This window comes from Ailuropoda melanoleuca, chromosome 15, assembly GCF_002007445.2.
Source record: "Ailuropoda melanoleuca isolate Jingjing chromosome 15, ASM200744v2, whole genome shotgun sequence".
Taxonomy (NCBI): domain Eukaryota; kingdom Metazoa; phylum Chordata; class Mammalia; order Carnivora; family Ursidae; genus Ailuropoda; species Ailuropoda melanoleuca.
In genome coordinates, this window is record NC_048232.1 from 55,334,600 (window position 1) to 55,360,626 (window position 26,027).

Consider the following 26,027-nt stretch of genomic DNA (forward strand, 5'->3'; position numbering starts at 1 on the left):
GGCCAGTTGGCTTTTCATTCTGAATTACTTGAAATCCGCTCTCACTGACAACACTGTTTGGCAGTTTGGCAGTTTTTCATATTTCTTTAAATTTTAATTATAACCCATCAAGTCTTAAGCAGTTACTTCTGGGTTAGACTCTTGATGAATGTCAAAGCAGGGTGTTTTAATTTAATGGATCCAGAGTAACATCTGTTTCTAATATTTTAAAAGCCAATTTATATGGAAATTCATTTAATACACAGTCGATACACGGAGACTTGTAAAAATAAAAATAAATATGGAAAATCAAACCACTGTGATATAGTAGGTTCTGTTAACAAAGGATTTCACTGATGACTAGGTTCAGCTGCTTCTACCTAACACCCCAAATATCACAGTTTAAACAAGATAGCGATTTATCTCTCACACTCACAAAATGGGGAGGTAGTTAGCTGGTGTGGTCTACCATAATAGGTACACAGTTTTGTTCAGTCTTGCTGTGCTCTGCTGGGCATGGCTTCTATTCCTAAGGATTCCTTATGGGCCAAGATGGCTGCTGGAATGCCAGCTATTACATCTGTGCTTCAGCAAGAACGAGGGAGAGAGGAGAGGGAGGAAAGAATGCTAAGCTGTTTTTTTTTTTTTTATTTTGTTAAGGACACTTTCTAGTAGTAGTATGTAGCCCTGGCCAAAAATTCGTCACAGCAAGGGAAAATTGGAAATGAAATCTTTTTTCCAGATGACCATGTACCCAGCTAAAAAGTGAAGAGCTATGAGTATGGGAAAGGGGAGATCAAACAGTGGAGAACACCTATCTCTGCCACGTTGAGTATTTTTTAGGACATGATTTTAGTAGACCTTCAGTCTTTTTATTGTGTATCTATAAGAGTCAACTTGTTCTCATGAGTAGATAATTTATGTAGAAGGACTAGCATGGTGTTTGGCTCAAGAAAGATAATCATCAACTACTGTTGATACATTTTAATTCCAACCCCTAATTGCATCTAATTTCAGAGACTCTGCATCAAGCTGACTTTAATAAGGGAGTTTTAGAACACTGTACCCCAGTCTTTATAGAATAATAACACCAGCAACTCACAGAGCTCAGATGTCATTTGTACTAGGTCTCCAGAACACTCATGTATTGGCAAGACAGTGTTCTTTTCTTTTTTTTTTTTCCCTGAAGATTTTATTTATTTATTTGAGAGAGAGAGAGAGAGAGAATGCACACTAGCCAGGGGAGGGGCAGAGAAGTAGAGCCCCGCTGAGTAGGGAGCCCAATGTGAGATTCAATCCCAGGACTCCGGGATCGTGACCCAAGCTGAAGACCGACACCCAACTGACTGAGCCACCCAGGTGTCCCTGCTTGTCTACATAGAGGATGAATGAACAATTACAAGTGTTTGTTAATTGTTTCCAAGGTAAAGCTATTTTCGTCATGGGGAAGCCTGGGTGGCTCAGTTAAGTGTCTGCCTTCGGTTCAGGTCATGATCCTTGGGTCCTGGGATCGAGCCCCAAGTAGGGCTCCCTGCTCAGCGAGGAGTCTGCTTCTCACTTTTCTTCTGCCCCTCCTCCCAGTCATGTTCCTTCTCTCTCCCTCTCTCTCAAATAAATAAATAAAATCTTCAGAAAACACCCCCACAACTATTATCTTCACAGAAACTGAAGCTCAGAGAGGTTAAGTGGGAAGAAATTTATAGAAGCAGTTGCCCCATCATTTTATTCCAACTAGAATGCGGTTATTTCCACTGGCTATGTTACCTTGGATGGGTTTCTCGATCTGTTTGAATCTGTTGCATTTTCTTGTTTTTGAAGACACTCAGGTAAATTACAGAGCTGTGATTCAGGCATGTTATCCCTCAATCCAGAGTTTTGCCAACCTGGTTTTTGGTCATATTCATGTGCAAATTCCTTTGATCATGCCTGTCTCAGAGTGAAAAGCCAAACGGGTGGAGGGGCTAGAGATAAAAGTCATCAGGAGGCTTTCTGTCGTATATTCTTCAGCTACACACATGCCCACACCCCTTAAAAAGCCCTGACATCAGACTAGGCAAGAGTTTTCTATTTATGGAGTAGGTGTCCTGACCGTCTCATTTCTCTGTCCTCCTAACTCATGTGCCTCCACTGTGTTCTGTAAGTACAGAGAGGGACTAAGGATACAAAACAGTCAAGATGCCCCCCTATTCTCTGGAGGGTGTAATGGCCTAGAGCAGGGATCCTCCACACTGAATCATTTACTTGCCAACATTTGTACCTTGTCCACATATACCAGTACTGTTGATTCCTTAATATTTGTCTCTACATTGACTTTTTAATTTTTAACAGCCTCATTCTGAGCAAACATCTATGAAATCCAGCTTTGATTTGATAATTAAATTTCCTTTCAAATACACATTAAAATAAATATAACCCTTAAAATTTTTACAAGGTTTGCCCGTGTATCTTCTTATATGCTTGCACTGGTTTGGAGATCACATTTGGGAATCCCAACATAGTGGAAAGAGCACAGGGCAGGGAACTCTACCCTGCTATTTCCAACTATGTGATTTTGGAACTCTTATTGGTTCTCAACCATAATTTGCTCACTTGAGAGATGTAGATAATATCTACTTCATCATTTACGGATTAAAGAACATAGAGCCAAGGAGACGATTACAGTGCTTGGAAGAAAGCAAGCTCTCAGCAAGTACTAGGTTTCTTTCTTGAAGTCTGTGTGGCGATCCCAGGCCTGCAAACCTGGAACTATGAATTCTCAAAAGCAGGACACAAGACACTTGGTAGAGATAACTATGAGTCCTGTGAGAACTCAGAGGGGGAAAGGCTGAAGTTTTCTAGAATGAAAGAGAGAAGGAAACATTTGGATGGGGGAAGAGACATTGTTCCTGGCCTCCCCAGCTCTCCCTTGCTACTCAAAGTGTGTGGCCCAAGGACCAGTAGCATGAACTCCACCTGGGAGCTTGTTAGAACTGTGGTATCTGGCTCCTCCCCAGAACTCCTGACTCAGCACCTGGCTGTTAACAAGACTCCCCCTGCTCCCCAGTGATTTATATGTATGAGAAGCGTTCCTCTGGGCACAGATACTCTATCTGAAGTTTATTTCTACTAGGGAGCTTAGTCCTCGCTTTAAGCAGATCTCTGCACTAGGATCACCTACACCGGGATCACTAGTATCCCATGGGCTGTACCCTTTAGAAAATGCAGATTCTCAGACCTCACATCAACCAGCTGCCTGTCATCTGCATTTTAAGCCAGGATACCGCATGATTATTAGGGCAGTTCTTTGACAACTGAGGCAGTAAGTCTTAAACCACTGATAGAAACCGCGTTTATATTCAAATGTATTTGCATTCAAACAAACCAGAAAGCTTTTGAGGAAAAGAAATATAACCCTAATTGTAGCGTTCCTAAGCATTAAGGGGAGGATCTGAATTCAATCTATACGTAAAGCCTTCCTTAAGGCTCATTTGCATTAATCCTGCGTATGCCTGGAACCCCACGGTACGCACAACAGCTTCCGGGAAGGCGGTACCTTAGCAAGGTCACGTGAAGTCTCACGTAAAGTCGACCGTTGAACGACACAGGGACGCAGGTTTGAATTGCATGGGTCCACTTCTACTTAGATTTTTTTCAACAAATACAGTGCTGTAAATGCCTTTTCTCTTCCTTATGATTTTCTTTTAAGATTTTGAGAGAGAGAGAGAGAGCACACGTGCATGTGCGAGCAGGAGCAGGGGGGAGGGGCAGAGGGAGAAGCGGACTTCCGCTAAGGTGCCGTGGGCTGAAGGCAGCCGTTTAACTGAACCGCCCAGGCGCCCTCTTCCTTCTGATTTTCTGAATAACGTTTTCTCTAACGTACATTATTGTAAGAATACCGTATATAATACACACAGCATGCAACACGTGTTCATGGACTGTTCATGTTATCAGTAAGGCCTCTGGTCGACCGTAGACTATTAAGTTTTTGGGGAGTCAAAAGTTATATTTGGATTTTCAACGGCACCCCTAACCTCCATGTAGGTCAAGGGTCAACTTTTTTTTTCTTCACGTATTTTATATTTGATTAAAAAAAAATTTTTTTTTTTTTTTTAGCCGCGCTATCAAGACTAATCAAGACCTTCTCCCCGAAACTCCATGGACGCACATTTTCTACAATGATTTTTGGGGGACTCTTCTAACCCACAGCGGCAGCCACAAATCCTACCGGCCACTCTGTACGCTTTCTTTTCGTCTGAACCATGCCGTCGGCGGGCTGAACCCCTGGAGCTATCACCTCGTCAACGTCCTGCTGCATGCGGCGGTCACTGGTGTCTTCACGAGCTTCTCCAAGATCCTCCTCGGGGACGGATACTGGACCTTCATGGCTGGCTTGATGTTTGCCTCTCACCCCATCCACACGGAGGCAGTGGCAGGAATCGTGGGCCGGGCCGACGTCGGGGCGAGTCTGTTCTTTCTCCTGTCGTTGCTGTGCTACATGAAACACTGTTCTACGAGAGGCTCCTCAGCCAGGACGTGGGGCTGGTTCCTGGGCACCGGCCTGTGCGCGGGCTGCAGCATGCTGTGGAAGGAGCAGGGGGTGACGGTGCTCGCCGTGTCTGCGGTTTATGACGTCTTTGTCTTTCACAGGCTGAAAATGAAGCAGATCCTACCCACCATCTACAAAGTAAGTGATTGTTGGCGCTCCAGCGTGGCGTTACTGAGCAGTCTCCTTGCCTGGGCCTCCCCCCCCCCCCCCCCCCCCCGTTTAGAAAGCGTATTTGTTCCTCTTCAAAGAGAATCTAAAATAAGTTACGTTTTGATCTTCAGTAAGTGGAAGTGTCCTTTTTGACCTTTCCCCACTAACATGCGTTTCATTCAGAGACTGTTTTATTTCTTGGGTTTCTTAACTTATTTTCATGATTTCAAAGAGGGTAGAAGGGCAGTTTCTTCTGGTAAAGATTAGGCACCTTTATTATTTATTTTTATTCATTCTTTATTTCGGCCCAAGTTCTCTGTAATCCAGTAAATTGCCTGTAATGTGTATTTGTAAAAATATCAGAGCTGATAATGAGCCAGATGCTAAACTCTATAGAGGGGAAATCCTCTGCCATTTGTTAATAGTACTTTTCCTGATCTGACTTTGGAAAACAACCCTTCTCTGCTGTGCACTGGGAACTCAAATTCTTCAACAGTGAATCATCTTCACCTTTTCCTTGTTGTAGTGAATAAGAATAGAAGAGTCAGAACAGAAAGAGGTTATTATAGGTTTTGCCCTGAGGCCAATTAAGACCTTTGCCTCAGGGCTTCCTATTTACTCCTTTGTATTCCCTTAGTTGTTTCAAATGCAGTGTTGTTTGAAGGTCACAGAAGTGCTCACAGATCCCGTCCCCCTAAAGAGAACCAGTTTTTGGCTGTTGTGTTAGGGGAAGTCTTGGGCAGAGAGAGAGGAACTGTCTCCTTCCCGTTTCCCCATTCTCTCTCATTCATAGTAAACTCACCCTTGGCTTTGGTTTTTCGTGTAAGGGGTGAACTTGACCAGTGTTTGCAAATCTTGGTCATGTTTTAGGCCAGGTCCTCCTTCCTTTTGGACGCTTAAGTGACGAGTTATGGTTTTGGGTACTTACCCTGATCAGGAATGTTGTGAAATTTTCTAGTTTTGGCTACTTTTCCCCTGCCCTCAATTCTCTATTTAAAATCAAATTGGGAAGAAATTGAAGTGAACAAAAAATTGAGGGAAATAGAAACATTTATTATTATTATTTTTAAATGACTTTTTCCCCCCCACTTCGTAGGCAGGGTAATTACTGATATGCTTCTGTTCTGTGAGGAAGCATAACCTTTTCAGTTAGATCTCAAGTAGCTAGTGCTTAATGAAGTTCTTTTGTGATTTCAATTATATGCTGAAACTTTAAAAGAAAACTCTGGTTGGGTCAAGTTTGATGCCTAAAAACAACGTGGTCTGAAAGCCAAACCCTTAATTTCAAATCAATTTTAATTACTCAGAAGGATTTAGGGAGATAAATCTTTTTTCTTTTGTTTTAAAACCCATATCAACAACAAAAGCAAGCTTTCTTGTTTTACTGGAAATAGTAGCTAGAATACATATAAATCATGGTCCTCGTCCTGTGGGGAGGGAGACCTCTGTGAGGATGCAGACGCTTCGTGTTGCGGGACCTCGCATTGACAACCTGTGAAACATTGTGTTTTGACAGTCTACAGAATTTCCATTTTACCGCCTCATGAATTAGGAAATTATTTTGGCATATCAATTCAGGACTTGCTTTTAGGACGTTCTGTAGTTCCTTCCTAAGAAATTTTCAGTTCTCTAAGCATATTTTCAAGGACAGACTTGCTGATAGAGATTCTTATTATAACTGTGTCCCACACAATATTTGGGACATACCTATACTAAGAAATTATTCTTTGTTTATCCGAAATTAAAATGTAACTGAGCGTCCTGCTTAAGAAAATGAGAAGTATCACCTGCAAAGGAATTCCGAGCAGTAGAGAGTGTGAAGTCGTGTACCCCCACGCCCCCAGGGGCCATGAGAAAGGACCTAACACTTTGAAGATTCAGTGTCCTGAGAAGTTTCCAAATGGAAACTTGCCTAGACTGTCTGGCAGCCGCTGCTTATGGGCAAGGGAGGTAGTCGGGCAGCAAAACCCTTCATCTGAGAGTTGCTATCTCAAGCCCATTCTTTCGTTCATTCTCAGGTTTTGGGCCAATGAGCTTAATGAGAACATTTCAGTAACAGATAGTGTAGATTTTCAAGGGACTGTAGAGACCATCTATGCCAGTCCCCTTATTTCCAGCTAAGGGGTAGAGAACCAGAGATGTGAAGGTCACCCAGAAAATAGTAGGATCACTAGAACCAGAATACATATTTGTGCATGTCTAGCCATGATTTTACTCAATGGTGAAGGTGTGAAGATGAATGAACAGTTGTAATGTCAGATGACTTCCCTAGAAGAGAAGAAAATAGTATGGAATCAAATATTAACTCACACTGGGTGAGTGACCTTGGGCTACTTCAGTGACCTGTTTCTTTATCTGGAAATGAAAATGGAGACTGTAAATGTTCTCTCTTAGAGTTGTTGTGAAGATCATATGAAATTGTGGGGCGTCCAGTGCGAGCTGGGTGCCCAGTGTTTGGAAGGCACCTGATACATATTAGTTGTAGAGAAAGAAGAAATATCAATGGAATTGTAATTCTTTATGTTAAAGAAAGGAAGGCCAAAAGATAAACTTCTGTTAGTCTTTAAACATACAGTGGTTTTGAAAGCATATGAATTAGGAATCGACTAAAGCTGCAGCATGAATATTTAAGCAAAAACTTTCATTTAGAATTTTATGACTATGGGGCTTGTAAACACTGGCATAGATTACATATGGAAGTTATAGAAAATTCCATATTCTGTCTTTATAATATATAGATTTCTATGCCTGGAGTGAGTTAGAAGAGACTGAAGGAAGTGAATAAAAGACTTTAGAAGGTCCTTTTCAACCTTAAAAGAATAAATCATCTTAAATATCTTACCAATTAACTCTGCATCATGGTTTGCCGATGAAATAAACTTCCCTGCCCTATTAAAACATAACTTTTATATAAACAGAAAACTCCAGTGCACAAATGTTTAACTCTATTATGCAAACCACTGAACTAGCCAAGTACTCAAATCCCAAAATGGTGGTCCTCTTAAAGCTGGAAATTATTAGGACCAGAGGAGCAAGGCCTTCTGTTTTGATAGTTTCATCTGTAATGTTTTTCACATAGCAGTCACACTCAGCTTCTTTCTTCACAGTGTTGTTTTCAGTTCTGTACCTCTTAAAAGATCCTGGCCCCCAGACTCAAATGTGCGCTAGTGCCAGGCAGAAGGGACTGGTGGAAGCAAGATTACACCCACCTCTAGGACTCCTCTTCATCCTATTATTGTAATAAGAAAGTACAGGTTTGGGTTTGGGAGAGTTGGAGATTTTTCTAGGAAGACAGACCTCTGGATTTTTCAATGACATTGTTATTTAATATTGGTTACTGATTTAAAAACAAACCCTGTTTGGGCCAGACAAAATCCTTGGGATGGCTGAATTTGGCCAGAATTCTTGGCTGCCATTTTTTTTGACTTCTAAGATTCATGCAGATGATGCATATGTCCATATTATATAAAAGGCTTTCGCAATTCTGCAAGGGAAATACGCAAGTTTTCTGTTTCTTTGATGTATGTGAAAAATAATAAGGACCTGGCATATTGTACTATTTAGTATTTAATAGGCAGAGTCTGTATGTGCTAGGCACTATTCTGAATATGCTAAAAACAAACACATTTATCTTGTATTATAAGTACTTATTGAGATTGCATGACTTATGAAATGATATGGTTGAATATGACAGGAGATAATACAATAATTCAGTTGCCAGTAGGGGGGATTTGTAAGAAACCACCAAATATAAAATCTTCAGAAATGTGTGTGAACAAGACGATTGTTCATAACCATCTTAAAATGTTTTAATGTACGTAGTTTTCAGGTTCAGCATTCTATTTAAGGTGTTGCCTCCATTGTCTTTGGCATCTAGCACACTATCTGGCACATAGTAGGTACTCAGGAAATTATTGAATTCACACTTGTTTCAGATTTGTTCTGGAAAAATACATGCCTGAAATGTTGAAGTAAAATCCTATCCTCTTCCCTTTGTACAATGAGGATTTCATTCCTGGTTAGTGGGGTCTGGGAGGGTAGAATTGGAAAAAATGTATGTCAGAAAAATGTCGAAAAATAAGTTTTCTTGCCTTTTCATCAAATGATTGTTTTAGCCTTTCTTAGATGACTTTCACTTACTTAGTTTTATGTGGTCAAAAGTAAGGGGGGTGGTGAGGAACCCTTGAAACACACTCAAACTCGCCTTGCAAATAAATGCTTGACTTTTATCTGCCCACAAAATTTTTTACAAGTCTCCCATGACCCCGGGAGGTACATGGGTAATAAAATCAGCAAAAGCAACATTTTTCTTACTTACCAAACATCAGTCATTGCTTGCCTAGTGGCCATTTTCTGTGCTTATATAACATCTGTTAACTGTTTTAACGTGGAAACATCTTTTTTCCCTTTATTAGCCTCATAATCACTTATTCAGTTACAGGTGGGGAAAAAAAAAGGAAATCTGAAAACCAGCATAGCGATTCTAATAATAGCCCAAATTGATTTGGAAAAACTAAGCCCTTTTCGTTTGATCTTTTAAGAATTTCTATAAAGATGACTAGCTTGATTTTGCTATAGTTACTTCTAAGGTGTACATTATCTAGACAACTTCCTTTTCTTAAAATTAAATTTTGTAGCGGTATTTCACGTAAATAAAATGAAGAGACTGTATTATGAGAGAGGAAATGGAGAGGCATTGCCACTTTTGGAACTCGAGTCATCTTTGTCTAGTAACAATTTTCTTATTTTAATGCTAAGCGGGATGTGAATGGTGGAGGTTGCCAGTGGTGAAAAAGTTTATCTTGGATGTTACTCGTAAGCTTGGTTCTACATCAGGATGTAGTGATCAGACGCAAACAAGTAATCCTATATTTTCAAACCATTTACAGGGTTTACCTTGAGAATGGTTTCTGAGGGGTGGGGGTTATATTCTGTTGGAAGTTTTTGGTTTGTCACTGTTGGAACACTGACGTTATTAAATGTGGTGCTTCTGTGTATCTAGTTTGCATGACTCCCCCTGTATAGAAGGGCATGGAAAGGGAGGTACAGAGCTTCCAGGTATTGGCACATTGAAGCTACATGGGCTTTTTTATTTGATTAGCTGCTGGGGTTGGCATTGGCAGAATATGTTATCATTTATAGCTTTGTCCCTTTGCTTTCTAGACTAGGTTGTGGTTTTACTCAAGATGTGACTCTCATATTGATTGCGCTGAATGACATATATTTGCTGTTTCTGATTTTCTTCAATCAACATCTGTGCCACTCTACTTCAAGTAGTGCTCCCACTTTCTTATGATTTTCTTTCCCTTCGCTTGCCTTACACTTGACTTTGTGAGAATCCAGATAGAGCAAGATACTCCGATTCTGATCACAGTATTTCCTAGCATTATTGAAACTGGAGGGCTGACTATTTGTCATGTACTTACAAATGAATTTGGATTTCATCCCAGTAAACTTGTTGTAGAATTTAATATTCATGACCTATAGTACTTTAAAACTTTGAATAGCTGCCAACACTGCTAACCAGATCATACCGCAAATAAAAGTCGAGGTTCAAAAATATTTTACAATTCAAGAAGTCAAAGATTAATAAGGTATTTTATTTCTGCAGGTTGGCTTCTCTGCTCAGCTGATTTAAGATGATTCTGTATTTTGGTTACACTTTAGGTTCAAGCTGAGTAATTGAAATTTGGAATCTGACTACTCTTGTAAGTTCATGTAATGCTTGCATTAGAGTGTTAATACTTGAAACAGCGATCTATTCACAAATTTTCTTTTTTTTTTTTAAAGATTCATCTTTGTGCAAGACAGAGTATTAGGTGATGTGCGGATTTAAAGATGAATTGACAGAATTCTGCCATTGAGGACGTTTTAGAGTAAGCGAGAAAGTTGAGAGTACTCCACATACAGAACTGAGATTCAAGCGGGAATACATAATGAGGTTATAAGGGAGGCGCTGGGAACACTAGGGCAGTTTTGAGGAAGGGGGGGTGTACTTTCTGCTGAGGGGATCAGGAGATACTTTCAGGAGCAGAGACATTTGAGCAAGGCCCCGAAGCGTGGTTCAGATATGCACATTTATAATTGGAGAGGTGAGGGAAAGTGGAGGATAGAGCATGAGCATTGCACAGAGGGAAACTCCCAGGAAGTTAAGGGGACCCCTGAGCAGTGATTTTGGCAGATACGTAGAGTGCATGAATTCACACAGGAAAATGAATGGAAAAAGTAGGTTGAGATCGCTGGGAGGTATGATGATGTAGGGACCTTTTAAGGTATGTTGTGGCCCCTACAACGTTGGGAGACAGTGCATGGCTTTTAAACATGCTTGTGTTTCGACTGGTACATGGGAGAAGCTTGAGAATGTCTGCTAGCTCTGTTTTGCCCCTTGGGAGATTTTCTTCTTTGTCCTTCCCTGGGAACAGACCTGAGAGTGGGTGCCTTTGGTGATGAGACTAAGAATCCGATTCAGGAGGTTTATCTCATTCAGTGAGTGTGTTTCCTGCCAGTGTTTATCTCGTTCTTCAGCATTAAAAAAACAAAAAAAAAAAACAAAAAAAAAAACCAGTTTTCTAAGATTAGATTATTTTGCTTTTTACTCTATAGGATCTAGCATATTATTAAATACTCCTGATGAGAAAAACAGGGAGTCCTTAAGGGCTTTCTCCTGTGTCTGTTCTCCCAGCATTGTTGAACGGTGTTCAAATGTTACAGTGAATGGCCACAATTACAAAATCCCTCTTTGTTTTGGATTTCTTCTCACAGGAAGACAGAAACATTTTTCAAAATGGTCCTTTTACAATCCAGAATAAAATACTCTATCAGCACTGAATTTCAACCAGTTAACTCAGTATACCATCAGTGAAAATGACACGCAAATTGGACCTTGTGATGAATAAATAATGAGTCTCATTGAAATCATCTATGCTGTTCTCATAACACTGTCTGGGATCCGTATTACATCACTCGGCTCAATTTTCGATAACCTGCTGCCTCAGAGGAATCAGATTGACTGACGGGGATCTCGTGATTATCTGGTTACTCATATTCAACTCGGTACTGTCAATTTCACAGAAAAACGATGTGGTCTGCACAAATTTCAAGCCATTGTCATTGCCTAGAAGTCAGATTCCTGTCTTAAATACTCGCAACAATGGGAATGCTAATTGAGTGTTGACTTCTGGAATGAAATTTAAGCTACAGAAAGACAGATTCCAGGAATGCATTAGAGATTTCTTAAAAGGCGCGATTGGGGTAGGAGGTGGGGTGGATAAAACTGAGTATGAAATCAAATTCATTGACAGTTGTAATAGCTATGAATGTTTTAGTACAGTAAGCTTTCATGGTGTGATACGTTTTATTGTTTATATCCGGTTTCATACCTCCTGATCACAGTGTTCCTTTTTTCAAAAAAGAATGGTAAGAAATCAAAAGGGAAGAAGAGCCATGCCAAAGTGTGCAATGACGTGGTGCTGGGAAGGTCAATGTGCCCTTGCTCTCTGGGTTTGTCTTTACAACTCTGCGGCACCCAGATGGCTCCTGCATGCTCTGTTGGTCTGATTATAACTCTTGCATCAAGTGAAATAGCATGAACGCAGAATTTAATACATGTTTCCTCAATAATTATGTCCTTGATTAGTGAAGCCAGTGTTTCAGTTCCAAAGGACACTGTCTTTCTTCCTCCACATGTTTATTCATTTAATTTCAGGAGATCAAGTAAAATGCAAAGATGATAATCCTTCTCTTTGACATGATAGTGGAATCTACAGTGCCTGCACTTGGTATGTGGTTGTCATTTTGCTCATAATCTAAGATTCAAAGCAAACAGCAGGGACAACGTGAGAAAACTGAAGGACATTTAAAAACAAATGACTTGCTTTTAGTAAGAGAAGAAAAAGAAAGTATATTTAGAATTTCCATTAAAATATTGCTAAACATAACTACATACCAAGTACATTTAATAGAGTCCTTGATTATATGCAATATCGGTTGTATTTAAAAATATTGTTTGCATATTTAAAAACGAAAAAAAAAAAGATGAAAAATGTAATATTTTAATTTAGTGAATTTTGAGTTGTTATACCTGTTAGTAGTACCAGCCTAGCCCTTTTGAGGGCATTATTGTAGTTTCAGTGTGTAAACTCTGTCCCCTCCCCTTCAAAAGGGTTTGTGTGTTTGTGTGTTTGTTGTGTGTCCCATAGGAATAAACTGCATAAATAATGCTTTTATACTGTAGTCAGGTTATACCAAGGTTATACATGAATGATTTGAGTGTATTTCCATAACTTTTATGAAATGGCAAACTCCAAATTGCATAGAATTTTTGTTTCTCCTTATTTGAAATCAGGCAAAAGTTTGCCAGTTTCTGTGTTCCATTGAATGTAGTTTCTTTCTTCTTAAGATCTCATAACATCATGTGACAAAAAGTAAAATATATCTGATAGTGTAAAAACAACTGCTGTTTACTCTGAATAACCACTGGGTGTTTGGCTAGTCTTCTCATGCAGAGGTGCAAGTAAGGCTGCTGTGGAAAAGCCACAGGACTGGAGCCTTTAGATTTAAGTTGCCGTGACCTTGGATAAATTACTGAACGTCTTGAACATCAGTTACATGGTCTGTAAAATGGGAATATAATATTTGCCTTGCAGGGTTGTTAGGTATGAATATAGTAAAAGTACATTTTTCCGCCCAGTTCCTTTCCTGTAGAAATATCATCCTTGTCATCAATGTTTTACTGTGTTTCCACAACATTTCAACAGTAGTGAACTTTTTATGTGTCGTTTTGCAGAGCACTCAATTAGTGTAGTTGTGGCTTTTCTCGTGGGATGCAGGATGAAACGTCAATCAGAAAATGGAGCGTTCGCTGTCCCGTTCACCACTGCTGACAACGTGAAGAATATTGAGAAACAAAACTCTTTTTCAAAGATAATTCTTCTGAACAATTTGATAATTTACCTTTTGTTTGATTGATTGAAAGCAAGTATGTTGAAGTCATTCCTTAATGTTTCTTCACTGTTAATATCTTTCCATCCACTCCTATTTTTACAGCCTGTTTTTTTCCCCGGCAGGCTCAGGATGGTGCTGTTGCTTATGTATCTGAAAATGGAGGGGAGCCGGGCTTTCCTGTTCTCCTCCCCCCCCAGATACCTTGTTGCCTATATATTTCCTGTAGCCAGGTTTATAGTAAGGAAGATTAGTTCAGTAGCTGCAGTAGCTTGCAGCATTCAAGTCTCATTCTCTGAAGAAAGGGGAAGCACTGTTACCACATAATGGTGAATATTAATCTCTTTCTCCCCCCTATTCTTTCCCAAACCTGGCAGGCAATATTCTTGCAGCTGATTCCAGAATCTGTTATAACAAACCTTTTCAGGGAAGCATTGAGGCTGGTTTTTTTTTTCTTTTTTTTTTTTCTTTTTGTTTGTTGTTCATTTGTTTATTTCTCCACCTCCTAGGGAGGTAATAGAGAGCAAAAGTTTTGTTTTTTAGGGCAATACTATTTCTGGCTACCAAAAATTTTTATAAAATATATTGGATGCCAAGGCGCCTGGGTGGCTCAGTGGGTTAGGCTTCTGCCTTCGGCCCAGGCTCAGGTCATGATCCTGGGGTCCTGGGATCCCATCGGGCTCCCTGTTCAGTGGGGGGGGTGTCTGTTTCTCTCTCTCTTTCCCCCACCCCCACTTGTGCTCTCTCTGTCAACTAACTAAATCTTTTAAAAAAATATTTTGGATGTCTTAATAACATTCAGACCAAATTATTTTTACAGAAACCTAAATCCTCGTAACTTTGGCTTGCCGAGACAAGTCTATAATAGGTAAATTTGGTATCGATTTTAGAAAATCCAGTATTTAAAAATCTGTTCTAATTGACAGATGATACAGGGGTTGGGTGGGGGATGGTAACTGTTTAAAGATTTTAGGATTCATTTCATCCTGGGTTTCCTTTGAATAGTCTGACCTGGGATGATCGTCATCCGCTTGTGGGGCGACCCTTTTAAACCAGAGATTGTAGCACACAATTGGGAGCTACCACATCAGAGTCTTTTGGTCGGCTTACTTTCTGTTTTTGAGGCATTGACAGAGCTGGTGGAGAGGTAGCAGGAGAAAAATTACTTTTTAAATGCTCTCCCTCTGATTTTGATGAAAAACTAGGTTTGGGACCCACTGATGTGTCCCTTGAGAATCTGATACACCATACAATATTATTAAACATTATAAACTTCTTATAAAAACTTAAGACTTTGTGGCTAGAGAGAGGTATTGGAAACTATCTTCATGCCACCCCCTCTCTTTTCACAAATGTATGGCACAGGTTTGGTTGAGAACAGAGCCTCCTCCCCCAGGTCTGATGTTTTCTCACTGTACACTTGGCCTCCCTGCCTTCAGCTTGTAGAAACCTGTTACTGTGGAAGTCATTTTCTATTTGTCATTTAAGACAGCAGACTGTGAATGGATCTGTGTGCCCGTCCCTCCAGTTCATCATTAATTAGATTCTGCCCTTCTTATTTTACCCTAGGTTCTCTGTGCTCTATTAATAATTCTAGAGTACCTTTCGAAATTGAGTTTTTTGTTTTGTTGTTTCCCTCCTCCCAGGCCCCTGCTTTTCTGGTCCCTACACCCCCCCCCTTCAATTAAGTGCTTAAGTATTTGCATGCTGTCATCCAAGGTCTCTAGCTTGATTTAAGCCTAAATTCAAATGGAATATTTACTTTTGTACTACCAGAAACTTAACACAAAGAGAGTAAAAACTGTGTTTTTCTTCCTAATTTGGTTAATTGCCTTTACTAACAGTGTGGTACTGTTTAAAGTATTACCTCTCAGTAGAGGGATCTTGTCTTTCATGATGTGGAGCCTGAGATTGGTCTAGAAGTAGAGAATTTAAAAAAAAAAATATATATATATACATATATATATATATATACACACACACACACAGCTCTTCGTTGCTGTCCTCTTCCTACTCTCCAAGGCACTGTGCAACAACTCAGGAGCAGGCGAAATTTTAGGCATCAGCGATAGACAGATCAGCTGGGTATGTTATTTACCCTGGTACTTATTCCAGGACTGTGGTGGGATTTTAAAAATGCCAACAGTAGTGTCTTAAAGATGTTCAGAGTTTCTTTTGACTGTACAGTGTGAGTTTTAATGTCTCACTGTTGGGTGAATATTTGAATCCGTGACACTTGTAATGTCAAAAGTGAGGATAACTCCAAAATGAACGTATTTCAGAGATAAAATGGCAAGAAAGGAGAAAATGTAGAGGTGCCAATTGAAATATGGGCTGGCTGAGCGACAAAAGGGCTGAATTTAAGTTGTCAAAGCAGCAGCCTAAAGTTTCTGGTTTGGGGACAGGATAATTTGTAGTCTTTGATTCTCCTGCATTCTGCAGTATAATCTTCTCCAGGGCTGTGCTGACTTCCATATTGTTCAAAAAGGAAAAGAAATAACCCATTTGAATTCATTAGCTTTCATTTGCATATACACAGAGCTGGTGGTAATAATGGTAACAGCCACCATTTATCAGGGCTTACTGTGTGCTAGCAAAGTGTCTTCTGTGCATTATTTTATTCATTCTATGAGAGTAGGTGTTATTAATCTCATTTACAGTTAAGGAAGCTGAGGTTTATAGAAGTGAAGTAATTTTGCCCAAGGAGTCACAGAGAGTACATAAGTGGGGAAGGGATCTTAGTCCAAATGTCTGACTCCAAGGTGAATGGTCTTCCCATAATACCATTTTTATACAAGTGTAGCTGAAGTGGAAGATCCAAAGAGTATTATGAAAGAAACAACCATTATTATATTACTTGTACAAATAATCTTCTCTTCCATATGCAACAGTTAGTGTTATGGGTGCTAAAAATACATAGATAATATATTATCCCAGCCCCTAGGAAGTACAAGACATGTATACAATGACCATATCACTCTGCACTAAGTGCTAATAGAATTCCATGGAAAGCTCCAGAGAAGCACACGTCTCTGGCAAATTAATTCAGCCTGGTTAAGGAAGAGCCTGAGAGAACGACAGAGACGTCGTGACATCTAAATAGCTCAGCTCATCCAGGATTTTAATTTTTTTTTGAAAAATTTTTATACGTTAAAATCTTTTCATGTTTGTGTATTTCATTTAGGTTCAGAGTCCAAAATTTCTAGATGCTTTTTAATTTTTAAATTTTTTCTCATTTTTTGATAAATAGGTACTACATGTCTTCTAGATAGGAGGTGGTACCATCCTAGATGTTGAGGACAAAGTAATGAAGAAAACAGTCAAAACTCCTCTGGCTCTCTTGGAATTTACATTTGTTTTCTAACTTAGCTGTCACAGTTACCCTGTGGGGTCACTCTTTGTACTCTGTTTTACAAGAATTGAATGAACTCCCCCAAATTGATCAGCAAGCACACCATGAGACTGGATTTCAAAGGCAATGCTAATTCTAAATCCAGATCATTTCCAGTTCAGGTCCTTGTCTCACAGTTAAGTTCCCTCAAGTAAAAAGTGGTCTAATTATTTAAGGTATTAGATGAACAGTACTGATTTTGTGTGTGTGTGTGTGTGTGTGTGTGTGTGTGTATGTATATGTATATAGTTGGTTTAGAAACCTCCTTGAGAACAAGGACTGGATCCTTTGTTTCTTTTGCATCGCTTGTCCCAGAGATCTTGATATTGAGACCTTGGTATTTGGAGCTTGATCCTCAATATCACGTTGGCCTGCAAGGGCCTATCATGTCTAACATGGTTTTGCATATTTAAGAGAGAGACATCATACATATATATGCCCTTTGAGGTTGAACTGGGTGGGATTAGCTTCTGAAACTCCTATCAGCTTCTGCTACCTGCTCTGAAATGCATGGTGTTTCTCAAAAGCATACAAAAAAGAATTCTTTGGAGTCAGTTCACACTGAAGTATTTGGTTTGACTCTGAATTTCATATTGTCACATCATTGCTAATCAACCATATAAATTTATTTATGTCCCCAGGACAGGCAGTGCATTTCTTATGGCTCTATGGGGAAAAGATGAGTCTGTGCCATAGAGGTTGTTTTTTAATTCAGATAAAAACTCTTTTCCTGCAAATTTCATTAAACATAGAGAACAGTTTAAATTAATGATGTGATGCCAAGAATTCCTAGTGCCTTAGCGTGTTCTAAGCTGTGCAGGATGTCAGGTCTTGTTTGATGTAGATAGTAAGACTATTTTTAGAATCTGAGCTTTCCTCTATTTACATAAAAAAAGGGGTACAAGTTCCCTGATTCAATACCTAAAACGCCTGAGGCCGGATGTGATTCTGATATTTTTTTTAAATTATTCAAAAGTAATAGGGTGTTATGTAACATGGCAGTAAGAAACATTTAGCATTTCAGAAGGGAAATATATAAATATTTACAATAAATGAAATAAAGACTATAAATAACCTCGTGTCAATTTAAATCAGGAATTTTGTTTCTTTTTAACAGTTTTACTGAGATATAATTCACATATCATAAAATTGAACCACTTAAAGTGTACCGTTTGTTCTTTGAGTATGTTCATCAAATTTCTGCAACTCTTATGTATTCTTAATTACATATTTTGAAATTAAGGATAAGGGACTTTAGACCTGTAGTTACCATGTTTTTTAAAAAGATGTAGGTTTTATTTTTTACTTTTCAAGTTTGAGACGATCGGTAGAGAAAAGTTGTGACCTTAAACCATGTGGGTCAGTAAACCTGTTTAAAGTCTTACTAAGACCCCTGAATGTTTTCACCGTGTCTTTAATATTGTTTGCACATCTTATTTACTGTTTAACAAATTGGTAATGAAGTTTGGGTAATCCAGGTATCTTCTTCGGGGTTATGTTTGGGTCACACTGCTTGGATCCTTATTTCGTTTTTTTAAAACTATGATAAATCATTGGCCCCTACATAAGGGCAGTTTTCTGGAGTAAGAATCTGATGTCAGTATTTGCTTTGTTGGCTGTGTGTTTGGTAACATGCAACCCTTGATTCTTGAATGAGGAACAGTGGTTTACAGTGGAAATAGCGATCTGGATACTTCTTATTCTTTCCCATATCTTTGCCTCTCAGTGTGTTACACATGTCTGACACATGCAAAAATAATTAGGTTGTGTTTAAGTACATATAATTGACTTGTTTTTAGCTTTGACCAGGAGTTTTATCAAAGTGTAAAGGTGTTTGTCAAATGTAGAATACAACCAATTTCCATTCCCTTACTCTTTTGGGGAAAAAATGTATTTTTAGACAAACTAAACACATTTAAAAGATGGAACTGAATTTGGAGGGTTTTTTTTTTTTTTTAACACCCTTTTAACGTAATGGCCATCCTAAAATATGTCCCAGCTTGCTTCCTAGAGTCAAATTCACTTCTGAGCGATTTTAAAAGAGCAATAAGATAAACTTAATTATGGGAGAACGATTCTATAAAAATTTAATATGCCATTAAGACATTTGCTGATTTACATCAGATTTATATAAAGGTTGTTTGAACCTACACCTTTGTGTCCAGCTGGTAGCCTTTTTCTAAGTTAATTACACGAAAGCCTCTGAAAAATGTTAGACATTTCAGAGAAGTTGTGATTTCAGAGATAAAGGGAACATGCTGTGAAAAGTATGGCCGTATGGCATAATGACATAAATCCTGCTGTTCTAATCAGGAGGCCTGGGTTCTCACACAGTGTCTGCCACTAGCTAGTTGTGTAATTGTGGACAAGTCATTTAGCCTCTCCATTGGGTTTTTTCCTAATATGGGAGTTTTGGGGGATGCTTCAAGAAGCAAATTATATCATACTATGTTTAATCACAATTTAAAAAATAACTTTATTGCTAAGTTTAAAAACCTTTTGATAGCTTTCTTTGTCTTTACAATAACCTGACTGGAAGGATGGATTAATTGTGCAGATATTAAGTTCTTCATTCATTCTCAAGAACAAAAGATTAGATCCCGATGTACTTATAATAATGGTTTTCAAAGGCCAAGTATTCACTGCAAACTGAAGTGGGCTGTGTGTTTTATTTCAACTTGCAGAAGAATCTGTCTATATTAAAATATATCCATATCTCTTTTTTATCATAAGGGTATATATTTATCTTTTTCACGATCTCGTAAACTTAAATACAGTTAACACTTGATTTGCTGAAATGGATTTTCTCAGAAGTAAATCATACTTTCTTAATTTCTGGTGCTAGTCTACGTCATTATTTCCTTATGACATTTTACATTACCTGTGCTATCATTTTATCCATATTAGAAATGGACTCTGATCCTGTTTTCTATGGAAGAAAAATAGCATGTTTTCCTTAAACTATGATCTGGACTGAGAACTCCTCATACTTTATCCTCAGTCTCAAAGGCTGGCAACATTCACTGTAAAGGGCAAGGTAGTTCATTTTTTCTGCTTTGCAGGCTGTGTAGACCCTATGACTGCTGGCTATTCAACTCTGCTGGCCTACTGCAAACAAATGAGTGTAGCTGTGTTCTAATAAAACTTTATCTAAAATCAGGCAGGCACCAGATTTGGCCCACAGGCTATAGTTTGCTGACTCTATCAAGTAATTTAGTCGGTAAACCCATGTGTATGATGTCATACAGGCTCTCCACAGAGATTAAGTCAAGGTCAGTGTATTTGTAAGTAGGGTGACTCTTTCATTGTAATACAGGTTGCATGCATTTTAAAAAGGGCTTTTACATTCATTTTTATTTTTGAAGAGAAGTTGTGATTTTAGAGATAAAGGGAACATGCTGTGAACTTCTGTCAAGATTTTAACCTTCCTCTTTTACAGTAGAGGGTCTAAAGTTGTACAGTTTGCCCCGGGTTACCCTGAGAGCACAAGATTTTACTCTATTTCACTGCTTTATATTTCATCAGAGTACTAGTGAACTCATTGAGAAGTTATCTCCAGTCTTGTGTTACTCGGATATCCTGTACCCTAGAATTTTGAAAGTAAATTCAAGTTCAAATTTAACACTATGACTGTTCTCTGGATACCATATTCATTCAAAATAATCATACAAAGTAAACTTTGGTAACAATTCCCCCCAAAGGAAGCCCAAGTAAGCAGAAGGTGGTTTCCAAGAATAACCAGCTCTCGAAGTTCATAGCAGCTGTAAAAATATATCTTCAGTTGAGATTTAGCTTGTAATATAAGGGTACTTGAATTTTGCTTTTCCCTCATCTTCCTTGATTTTTTTTTTTTTGCAAGTGACTTAGATATATTGAGGATATTTATTGATTGCTCTTAATACAAAGGCAAAGCCCTTTTATCATGAAGAAGAGCTGTCACTGGAAAAAAGTGAAAAGGAAATAATTTACTAGTTTAATAATTTTTTTTTTCCTGGCATAGAGTTGGTGGTGGTGGTGGAGTGATGGTGTGTTTCTTACTGTGTTTACCTCCTGAGTAGGTGTGAAGTGATTGGCTTTGGCAGTGATTTTTGTTGTGTTTTGTTTTTTAATATCTTGGTGATCCGTGCATTGGTGGTTGTGGCATAGTTCAGTTGGGGGGTAGCAGAAAGTTTGACAATATTATACTATTTACCGTGTTACAGCTCCTTAAAGATCAGCCATTTTGCTCTGTCTGAATGAGAAGCACTTAGGGCAGTCAGACATCATTAGAATTATTGGTTCAGAATTTTAAAAATCCAGGCTAAATAAAATCTGCAAGTCACTGTAAATTTTGCATATGTTTTCCTTTTTATTCCCCCAGACTCACCAAGCCAAAAATCTCAAATCTTGAATGTTTTGTAAATACATTCTATAATAAGTACTGTTTAATTGTTCCTTTTTAGTGCAACTTTAATTTGGCCCCTTTCAAAGTTATTTCATTCTTTTTTACAATAATTTGTAATATTTTCTTCCCCTTTTTAATTAGGCAGCCGGTTGCATGAAGAAATACGCCTGCTGCTTTAATAGCAACATGGCCTGGGTATTCTGATTTTACCTCTTGTAACTCCATATATCTCAGATCTAGTGTTTTTGAAGATTAAATGAGTGTGAATACATAGAAATCTCTGAATGCCCAGCACATAGTAGGTGCTCAATTAATGTGAACCATTTTTTATTTTTAAATCTATTTTAAGGTGGTCCTTTTCTCTGCAAATGGGCTAATTTTAAAATATGTACCATACAGATCATCTGGTTGTTCTGTTACTATTTCTTTTAGAAGTCAGTAGATGTGACTACTCTGATACTATTAGGTAATATTGCAAGGATATTAGTTCATCTTTATATGCATCAGTCATTAAATTTTATTCTTCACTGCAACACTAAACTACAAAGTGGCTGTCTTTTTAACAGGGATATTTAGAAATGAGATAAAAATAGCTTCCTCCCTGGGACCACAGGGTCCATGCACTGGAAGTGTGCAGTTATGTAGAAGTTTCTCAAATGCCACAGTAGCATCCTTTTGAAGGAACACGTTGTTTCAAGAATATCCTAGCTCTCATATCCTCATCTCTTACATTTGTCTAGGGGTTCATTATTTACAAATCTGTATTAACCTCAAATCACCTCCTAAAGATCTCAGCAAGTATTTTAAGACTCTTCATTAGGGACTAAGGATGACCAGAGGTTGTTATGTAATTTGATTACTTGCATCTTGTTAAGGAGAACTTGGAAGTCTAATTCTTCAAAGTCTTGTCTTCCTGATTCCTTTTCTCCCTTCCTCTTTCTATCTCCATCCCCTTTTTTCCTTCTCTTCCTTATCAGATACTGTCTTTTTCTCCTCTTCATTAATTAAAAATAGCCCTAAGGATGAGGAACTTGACTGGGCCTCATAGGGCAGGTGTATTTAAAACACACTTGAAATTTTTTCCACAGTCTGGGACAGGCTTTATTTGCCACAGGTACTTTAAATGCTTTACCATTTTTTTAACTCCCAAATCAGTGCAATATCCCCCGAGGGGGAAAAAATTGTTGAAGAAACTGTGGACACCAGCACAAATATGTATGTCAAAGAAATGAGCAGCTGTAGTATTACCTAGCCATGTAGGCTTCAAAAAGTCCCATGGTGAGGGGACTTTTCTCTATATTGTCTTATGTAGGTACATAGACTAGAGAGAACAGATTGGACTGTCTGATCACTATCAAGAATCTGGTGTAATTAAAACTACCCTCAAATTCTGCTCTCCTGCTCCCTTCTGGACTACTGTCTTAGTTCATTGTTCTTTTGTTCATTCATTCCATCATTTGCTTGGTCAAATACTCATTCACGCATTTGGTGTTAAGTGTTCTGTGACGGTGCGGATAGAGTTGCTGTGGATAATATACTTTGTGACCAAAACAAATTCCTGCTGTCTGGGAGCTTGTGTTTGTGGAGGAGAGCTGTGAGAGTCATTTCTGAAGAGTGTGATAATTATTAAGATTATTTATGCTTTGGGGCGCCTGGGTGGCACAGCGGTTGGGCGTCTGCCTTCGGCTCAGGGAGTGATCCCGGCGTTGCGGGATCGAGCCCCACATCGGGCTCCTCTGCTGTGAGCCTGCTTCTTCCTCTCCCACTCCCCCTGCTCGTGTTCCCTCTCTCACTGGCTGTCTCTATCTCTGTCAAATAAATAAAATCTTAAAAAAAAAAAAAAAGATTATTTATGCTTAGTGTCACTTTGGGCCTTAACAACTTCAGACTTGACCTTTACAGTATATGATTTCTTTCATATGGTGTTAAGACTGGACAGCTTTGGGGAGGCAGGGATTGACGTAGCCCAGAGAAATTGGGGAAGTCTTGTGGAAGAACTGAAATTTAAACTGAAGGGGAGGGAGAACATTTCAGATAATGACAATATTAGGTTGATGACTGTGAATTTGGTTTATACCTAGAATAATCATGAGACGGTATTAGGGAATTTTGAAGTATCAAACAATAAAGGTATCAATAATACTTAAGGGATTTTGAAGTTTGGTAGAGATGGGCCAGATTTGTACAGCTTTGAATACTAGTCCAAGGACATTGGAATCTAATTCTTGTTTTTTTGTCCATTTTTGAGAATTATGGTAGGTATTTGATGAAGAGTAGTGACTAAAAAGATAAACAAAGGGATAAGGTCCTAAGCCATGAGCACCAAGGAAGATGAAATTTCCAGTTCTGAATGGCACCATAGCTCTGTGTCCTTGGGGAACATGTTTAAGCTTTAAGGACATCAATTTCCTCATTGCACAATACACATTGAGGAGATGCTTTCTTAAGTTCAGGGATTTTACAAGTAGAAATTGCTGATCTCTAGATATCTCTAGCATTTACCCATCTGCGGCTTTCTGAACTTTTCTTGTAGAAGTTAATGGTCTTTTATGTCAGATGCAGCTTAAGGTTGAGGAACCTGGCTAGTGAAAAACTGGAGATGACGATTACAAAGTGGATACTGTGTGGTTTGGGGTGGGTTAAGAGTATAAAACCCTGGTCTTAGAATCAAAATAAGTAGCTTTGAGTTCTAGAGCTTCTCCTTAGCAATAGGATTCTGAGCAACATGCTTCACATCTCCAAGTCTCACTGCTCTTTTGTAAAGTACTGATTGACAGAGTTTGCAAACATCATAGGGTTTTAGGAAGAATGACATGAGATTATATAAACATTGTAAAATATTTAATAAACATTTGTAATTAGTGTTCCTGCTACTATTACATGACTTCCCCCAAATTCCATAGTTGAATATAATGACAAAAGAGAATGGTGTTTTCTAGGCAACTGCTCTCTTCACTAGAAGCCAGGACCCCATCTGGGAGGTATAAAATGACTAAACAGGTGTTGGAATTCATTAGCCAATTATGCACGATTATCTCTTTCCTCATAATATCTGGTCTCTCATGGAAAAATACAATGGAGCTTAATTTGTACTCACTTTAGCATATCATTTGGATGACCTGTGTTTGTTTAGGTTGGTGAAGCAACAAGACATGTGGGTTGATTGGAGATATGGTGCAGAATAGAACAAAAGTGGATTTATTATGAAATATGATCCACACTGTAAAATTTCTGGAGTGTTTAGTTTAGGAGTTATTATGAAACCTATTCAAGAATGGAATTTCCTGGTATTAAAAGGGAATGTTTGAGCTATAGAGGCTAAATAAAGACTAGCACATCCTGTCATTTTTATTTTCTTGTTATCAAAACTTATAGCACAATGTTAAGATATTTCATCTTTTGGTTTTATTAACGTTTGACTTGCCTACAGTATGAGCTCGCATGAGTTTTCTGCACTTCTGAGTATTGCTGGTGGTGACTCCTGTGTTGAGGTGGGGAACAGGGTACAGCATGAGGGGCCAGGGATTACCAGTGCATTTGAACAAGAGTGGAGTGAGGAGGAAGCAAGAGGCCGGAGCCTTTCAGTCAGGTATTTTAACCAGTCCCTTCCACTTCCCTTTGCTTAGTCCAGGCTGACTGAGTGCCAGTCATGTACCTGGAAAAAACTTCTTGCTTGTCTCCTAGAAGGGTTCTCAGGGCCAGGAGCCAGTCAAAAAATAAAAAAAAGAAAAGATTGACAGTTAAGTCAGAGAGCATCCACTAAACCACAACTGTTAAAGCAGACGAATTCCCATTAGATGAATGCTTTTTGGACCTAATCCAATGATAATAATGTATTAAAACAAGTTGTCTAATCTTCTGAGTTAACTTGAAAAGAGAAGTGGATGGAGGGTGATTTGCAAAATGTTTGCATGTGTAAGTTCAATTTATTTAATTTTAAATAATTAGGGCATGGCAATGATTAGTGCTAATTGGAGCTATGTTGGGCTGAAAGAATTATCCAGATATGTTTTGAAGACTCATGAGAGATTTTTGCAGTAAATCATATTTAACTCTAGGGGTTGTGTATGTGTGTGTGTGTGTGTGTGTTTTAATGATAATGTAAAAGATCAAAGATACACATCTTAATGAAAAAAAAATACCAGATTTTAACGCCATCTGAAGTGATTTGAAAACTTGTACTTTAATGATAACTACAAAGGCTGGACATGCTTAAGAGGGAAGATTAATGGGGAGAGTTTTTATGGCCCTCAATATAGGTGTTTAATAAATGCAGAATTCTTTTTTTTTTTAAAACTAATTTGAAGCGAGATCAAACTTTTGCATTGTATTGAAGTCTTATTCAAGTGGAGGACAAATGCTGCTATAATTATATGGGTTTCACAGTTTTCAAATTCCTCTCTCACAGTTTTCAAATTCCTCTCTGTTTCAGAATCTTCCTGTGAAATTGCCTCTGACCTTATTGAAACCTCCATTCCCATATAGATTTTTAAAAGTTAGTAAATGATTAAAATTTAATTCCAAATCTCATGATAAAAGAAGGAAAGGGAAAAAATGTGGTAGGTTCCATTTACACAAAGATTTTATGGTAGCCACCACCACGAGGTTCCAAAAATTGGTTTTGCCAAGTTTCTTCTGGCAAGAAGAGACTCTTGGAG

General features: G+C 38.5%; 1 protein-coding gene across 8 annotated transcripts in view; it reads left to right on the forward strand.

Moving 5' to 3' along the window:
• The window catches only part of TMTC2 (transmembrane O-mannosyltransferase targeting cadherins 2), a 674,893-nt gene that overhangs the window by 156,019 nt on the left and 492,847 nt on the right, over positions 1-26,027 (forward strand). For all 8 annotated transcript variants that reach the window (XR_004620732.1, XR_004620733.1, XR_004620731.1 and 5 more), the window contains exon 2: positions 4,072-4,642. Coding sequence is in view for 5 of the 8 variants with exons in the window: in XM_019800450.2 (XP_019656009.1) it covers positions 4,072-4,642 (571 nt within the window). In the remaining 3 variants the exon portion in view is untranslated. The remainder of the gene's footprint in view (positions 1-4,071; positions 4,643-26,027) is intronic.